We start from the raw sequence: 7,415 nt of genomic DNA on the forward strand, positions 1-7,415 counted from the left end.
AGCCTCGCGGAACCTACAAATGGCGCTAGATCGTGTCTGCGTGTGGCAGAAAAAGTGGAGGATTAAGGTTAATCAAGGTAAGTCGAGGCACGTCACATTTTCCATGCGGAGAGGTGACTGTCCCGGTATGTACTTCGATGGTGATTTGATCCCGCAAACGGAGAGTGTGCGGTATCTGGGACTTCACATGGAGCGGCGTTTGACCTGGAAGTGTCACATGAGGATGAAGAGGAAACAGCTAAACGCAAGGTACAGGGAACTTTATTGGCTGCTACGGAGGAACTCAGCCCTCACGTTATCCAACAAGATCTTAATTTAAAAGGCTATCCTGCCGATTGTAATTATAATTGTTATTGAACAAAAAAAAAAAATTTCAGAAGGGAACTATATTAAATAAAACTGCATCCAAATCGGTTAAATCGTTATAAGTTGCTGGGTAAATATGTACAAATGATCATAAATTATTTAAAAAAATATATATATAGTGAATCTTAAACAATAGACAATGGATAATAATATTTAGTGTTACAAAATACGTTCATACAGAGTGGCGCACGAAATGATACAACATTTATTTCGTCTAGGTTAATTATTAATCCGTTTTATGTGGCAGAAGTGACAGCAGTTCATGAATATTAATTTCTTCTCTTTCCGATTGCGCTGTTTGTGTGTCGTTCCCAGACGGCTGACATTGGAAGACTGACTGTTGAACAGCACGTAAAGACTGTGATGTTTCTAATGAAACGAAAAGTCTGGTGCTTACACAAAGACGGTTGCGTGTACATTTTCAAACTCGCCCTCATTTAAAACAATACGAAAACTTTATTAGTGACGGTTCAGTATTTGAGTGTAATTGCGAACGGCCTGCCGATGTTCGTTCTCCACAGAATGTCGAAGCTGTTAGAGCAACGTTGCTGAGGAGCCCGGGCAAATCAACAAGAAAAGTAGCAGCAGAACTTGGGATTTCTAGGCGATCTGTGCAGCGAATTTTAAAAACCGTAAAAAAAAACTAAATAACAGTGTTGCCTAAATTAAAGGTTGACAAAAAACATAAAAAAATGACATTCGCTGAACGGGCTGTGAACCAACACGTATTGTTGAACGATGTTTGGTTTTCAGATGAGGCACATTTTCACCTAGACCGAGTGGTTAATAAACAAAATGTGCGTTTTTGGGCTTCCGAAAATCCACACATGCTTCATGAAAAAGTGTATCACGCTCCAAGAATTGCGGTATGGACCGATAACTGAAGTCATGGGGTAATAGGGTCATTATTTCCAAAAGTGGTTCGATTAGAAAACGAGTGATTCACGCAGGATGGAGCCAATGTTGTTTTAGACTTTCTGCATGAGACTTTTAACGCTAATGTCATTTCAAACCGATTTCCTAATCGTTTTGCGTGTGAACAGAACTGCCCCCCGAACAGTCCTGATTTGAATCCGTGTGATTATTACTTTGGGGATTTCTAAAGGGAAAGATTTTCCCTAAACTTCCTCTTACAGTGATACAACTGCGAGCGCTAATCATTGAGGCGTGCAACGAGATAACCGAGCGTATTGACAGCGTAGGAGTTCATGTTGAAGAAGTTGCTAGAAGTGATGAGTAGTCATACTGAACATGTAATAAACAGAACATAATCTCCAGATGTATAGTAAACAGACTGTATTTTACTTTTCTGTATTGCGATTCAAATGAATATTTCTTAACAAAATCAAATGTTGGATCATTTCATGCGCCACTCTGTATGTAGTTAATAAATGTATAACAACTGTTAAATAACTTTACGACATTTGAGAAAATAAAATTTAGCAAATACGTCTGCCTCGATTTATCGGAAATCACTATATTCCTAACTCTTCATGTAGGAGAAGCTCAAAAATGTTAAACGGAAAAGAGTAGGGTTGCGCATCATTTTAAAGGCAATGAAAAAAAAAATTGTCGTAAAAAAACTTCGTGCTACAATCCTAACCAAATAGGTTAGCGATACAATAATTTTTACAGTAAGCTTTAAAAATGACCTAAAATACAGCCCAAGTAAGACCTCATATCGAAAAATAAATCGTTTTGAGGTAGGAGAACTTGTTAAATTTCATTTTGCTATGTTTTACTGTTGAAAAGTTATTTAAGAGTTGCCCTAGTTTATAAACTCTCTCTCCCCCTCTCTCGCTGTCACTCTCTCACTCTGTGTGTGTGCGCACGCGCGTATTTATATATATAAATAAAATATAATGTCGTGAGTAAAAAACTACTGAAGATAAATCAATGAAAATTTGTATACACGTTTTTCTTACGGTGTAAGTACGCATTAAGAAATGATTTTTTGAATTCCGAGTTTCAAGAGTTAAAATGGAGTAAAAATGAAATTTACAATCTTTTAATCTCTCAGTTGCAAACGAAGATATCTACTTGATTTTTGCTGTATAATCTCCTATGAATATTTAAAAACATTTTCTAGATTTTCGAAATTCGGCCTTGAAAGGAGAGAGGAAAGGTAAAAACACTTTGTACAATGATTGCAAATTTTCTGCATTTTCGACTATACTATGCGAGATATTCACTAGATTTTGGGCTGTCAGATACTCTTCACGTAAGTATTTAAAAATAATTTTCGGGTTTTTTTTAATTTTGATTTTTTAAGGGGTACCACGGTAGACGGCGCGGCAGCTGAACCAGCGCAGCCACTGTTATTGAATTCGCGACTGGCTGTCCTTGCCTCCGGTGACTTGCCTAAATATAAAAATAAATTTTTTAAATTGACCGTGACGGGAAATGCAAGTAACCATATAGCTCGAGCAAAGCCGCGACGGGGATTGTCACATGAGGGCGATTTATATATATATATATATCGCCTCATGTATCAAACAAAAAATAAAAAATAAATGTGTTTAACCGTTTATATAAAACTGTAATAGTTATTTTATTATATCAAAATCGGTCTACCCGATTAATTTCTAATCGGTATCACTGTCAAGTAGTAAAACCAAAAACGTATTTTAAAATCAGGGAATAAAAAAAGCAACTTTGTTCTTTTAGATTATAGTTAAATATATTTTTTTTAAAGTAAAATTTATTTCCTATAGTAATAAACAAACCAAACCGCACCCTTAATGTAAATAATATTTATATCTACCGAGAAAAAAATAAGTTAAAAAAAATACTAACACAGATGACAAAGAAAAGAATGTTTAAAAATGTTTAGAAAAATGAAATACGAGATAAAAACAACGCCAAACCTATTCTGAGAATATAACCAAATAATAAATTGATGATATATTACCTTAGGTATTGACCTATTGTGACAGCTAGCCACCAAAGAACTTGGGTTATAGGGGAAGGGAATAAAGGAAAAAAGCCGAGTAAATGTTGTCGACTAAAGTATTATAAGTCCCGGTAATAAAAATAACATTTTTGAAACGATACTAAAAGATCAAAAATATTCTATTTTTCTTAAATTTTTAATATTATTTTTTAAATCTATTTAGTTAATTTCATTAATACATTAATTTTTTCATAGATTATAAATACATAATAAAATTATAAAATAAGAAGTATATTATAATTTATTAATAAAGAATTTATCTCATGGTAAGAGAAATGTATTTTTCCTTTTATTTTTTAATCATTGTTTGGCTGTATAAAAGTTTTTATGTAAGATGAAGCCATGCCCTAGATCTAAAAATAAAAAAGTATTTATAAGTTTTGAACTTAAACGTTTTTAACATGCACATGGATTCTGTGTGTTGTGTGTGTATATATATATATATATGTGTGTGTGTGTGTGTGTGTGTGTGTGTGTGTGTGTGTGTGTGTGTGTGTGTGTGTGTGTGTGTGTGTGTGAAATGGTTTAAAATAAATATATTGACAGGTTACTGTGTTGTCTACTAATTTTGTCATGCTACTTTTGTAAAAATACAAAAAATAATAATTTTTTTTTCTGACAGGTCACCTTTTGAAAATAAGTAAAATATTAATTAGATATAGATATAAAATTAATTTAATATTAATCCAAAATGTATTCAAGTTATTTATTTAAATACGAGTATATTAAATATGTTAATTTCGTTTTTTTCTTTCTCTTTTTATACTCTACTTATTCGTCTATATAATAAAAAAACTGTAAATAATTTAATTATGAAACATAAAAACGTTTATCTCGTGCCACGCAGTAGAAACCCTTTAATTAAACTGAAAAAAAACCATTAAATAAAATAGAAATAAATAGCTACGGTAAATTGTTGTAGAAATAAATTAGAAAACAAAATTATGCTCAATAACAGTTTACAAAATTTTACTTAAGGTCTAAACCTAGATGCCCATTTCAGTTGTTAATCAATCATCACCAGTCAATTGAACATAGAATATTAAAACTGGAGAAAATTTATCACCAAAAACGTCTACAATAAGAAGAATTTTTCCAAGATCGCGATTTAAGACATTATATGACTATAGTATGACCAGTAATCTTACGTGGCGCTGAAACATTACACTTAACCGATCTCGAAAAATTATTCAAGATCGAAAAGAACATCGAAGGTTGAAAGCTAAAACACGCAGGAAGGATTAAAACTGAATTCTAATAATTAGATCTACAAAAGCAGAAGACGTAGAAACAGCGAAGAGGAAAAGAAGAATAAATTTCTCGGGGCATATGATCAGGATGGATCCAAAGAGATTAAACAAGCCAATCTTTGATAAGCTTTGTAACATGAAAAGCAAATCAAATTAGCTGAAGAAGATGGAAAAGGAACTCAAGAGAAGAGGCTTCAAAGAAGAGGGCTGTTGCGATAGAAATAACTTCAGAAAAATAATTTACGATATAAAAGTTCTTGCAGCGGAAAAAAGGTAGGATAAATTAGAAAATGGACACATGAGAAAAAACAAAGCCATATACATAAAAAATTATAAATGCATAGAAGAAGACAACAGAAGCTAGAAAGAAGTGATATTTGTGTGGTTCTAAGGTGGCCTTTTAAGGCATGGCATAAAATCGTCATCAGGCATGGCATTTCACACTCTACAAAATTGTCATTTTATCTTATCGTCTGAAGCAAAAATGGTCGCGCTAAAAAAAAATTGTCTCGCATAGAAAAAGAGAAGAAAGAACAAAAAATGTTTAATACAAAACATACGGCACTTTGAGAATATCATACGAGTACTTTTATCAGTATTTATTTTTTATTATAAGAGAATTCAATAACGAATTATGTATTAGTAAAAGGGCTGTGGGAATGAATTTATTACTCGCCAAATACGTATGGCACTCTCCAGTTATACATGATATTTTCGAACTACTCTAAATCCTACTTGTCTACCAGTTCTGAAAGACATGCTGAACCTTTTTTTTTTTAAATTATCACTAAAATTAATTTTATTGATAAAAGTTTTGTAATATTTTAATTAAAATATTTTTATATAATGGTCTAGTGCAGTCCTGATCAACGCAAATGGTTTAAGGGGCCACAATGATGACGCATTACATTACAGCAGGCCGCAATTTAGGTAAACATGCTTTTAAAAAATGTAATACAAATACGGAATGAGTAAATCTTTATTGTTATAGTACGATACAATATCACTAACCCTAGAGTCTTAATTAATGAGATATTTGTTATTCTTTCTTTCACTTAATTTTTGTAAATCTATATTTATGTTCGACGTTGGACATCTTAGCTGGTTTTCTAAATTGGCATCAGTTAATGAAGCGCGTGATGAACTCTTAAAATGTTTCAAAAACATATGCGGATCCAAAAGCACTTACAACTCGTTCTGCAAAAATCTTAAGTTGGAATATCTCTCGGATGTAATATAAGTATTGTAAAAATTAATTTTTGATGTAGACGCAAAGATTTATTTCATTTCATTGTTGCACTGTAACTCAATTACCTCAATTTGCCGACTTTCAGGAACACTGTTCACCTCAACATGAAATGGGCGTGAAAATATTTCAAACATTTTATCATATTCTGCTAATTCTGAGAAACGACTATCAAATGCACTTACAATTTCTTTATATTTATATTTTATATTCCTTGCACTTATATTTCTTTATTTCATTAGCATATTTCGAGAAATTCTTAGGTTGGCTTTTTGGGAAGTTATTTAACAGGGGAAAATGTCGAGCATTATTATTTCTAAATTGGCGCTCAAACAGCAATAATTTCTTAATAAAATCTTTGATGAAATTACAAGCATCGATTATTAATTTACCTTGCCCTTGCAAGTCTTTATTTAGCCGATTAAGTTTTTCTGTTATATCCACTAAAAAACATAGATCAACAACCAATCATCACCTAATTCAGGAACAGATTCTTGTTTCTCGTTCATAAACATGTCTATTTCCTCCCGTAAATTAAAATCATTTTTAACAATTTTCTACGACTTAGCCATCTAACATCGGTAAAATATACGATATCACCATATTCAGAAGATAATTCCGTAAAGAATTCTTTGAATTGCCGATGCTGAAAAGCATGTGAACGAATGTAGTTTAATATCTGTATAACTACGTTCATAATGTGATTCATGGATAATACTCGAGAACATAAATTTTGTCGATGTATCTAACAGTGAATAATAAAAATATCATTGATTTTAATCCCTCTGCAACCTAGCTTATCCATAAGTAATTTCACAGCTCCCTTATTTTTACCTACCAAAGCAGGTGCTCCACCTGTTGTTAATCCGGAAGGAGTCCCAAAATTTAAGCTATTTTTGGCTAAACAGTTTTCAATCGCCTGGAAAACATCTTCTCCCCTAGTTGTGTCTTTTAAATTTAAAATATTTAACATTTCTTCTGTCACTTGGAATGAATCATTCAGACCGCGAATAAATATCATAAGTTGCGATGTGTCCGAGATATCTGTACTTTCATCAAATGCCAAAGAATATACTCTGAGTTGGTTAATTTTATCTCGCAAAGTTACTGCTATTTCAGCTGAAATGTCTTCTTCAATGCGATGACATATATTTTGGCGTGAAAGAATGATACTTGAAAATAATTTGCTTTTATCGGGCAAAACGTCTTTTATAACTGCTTCCAAAGAGTCCTTCACCAGTTCACCATCCGAAAACGGTTTTATTTTCTTTGCGATCAACATGGCAACAGAATAAATTGCTTTGACAATGGTAGATGGTTGTTGTAATGATGAACCAAACATCGTTTGCTGAGCTTTCAGATGCGATTTTAGCGCAGTTAATTTATATCTTTTTACTTCTTTTCTGAAATTTCAATATGTCTTATCTCATGATGCCTTTCGACATTATGTTCCTTAAATACGGCGGCTGTCTGTCTACAAATTAACCGCATTAATTTTGAGTTCTGCATTGTGAAAAAATAATCATTTTCCAACGATCATTAAATTAGTATTCTTGTTTTCTAATAATGTATTAATATTATGTAAAAATACCAATGTTTA

The 7,415-nt window shown here is 32.3% G+C and overlaps 1 protein-coding gene across 1 annotated transcript; it reads right to left on the reverse strand.

The window, feature by feature from the left end:
- Nucleotides 1-6,560: 6,560 nt before the first annotated feature.
- LOC142322794 (general transcription factor II-I repeat domain-containing protein 2-like) lies at nucleotides 6,561-7,157 on the reverse strand. The gene has a single exon (XM_075361870.1). The coding sequence runs from the start codon at nucleotides 7,155-7,157 to the stop codon at nucleotides 6,561-6,563; it is 597 nt and encodes a 198-aa protein (XP_075217985.1).
- Nucleotides 7,158-7,415: the final 258 nt, after the last annotated feature.

Source organism: Lycorma delicatula, chromosome 4 (assembly GCF_047948215.1).
Source record: "Lycorma delicatula isolate Av1 chromosome 4, ASM4794821v1, whole genome shotgun sequence".
Lineage (NCBI taxonomy): Eukaryota > Metazoa > Arthropoda > Insecta > Hemiptera > Fulgoridae > Lycorma > Lycorma delicatula.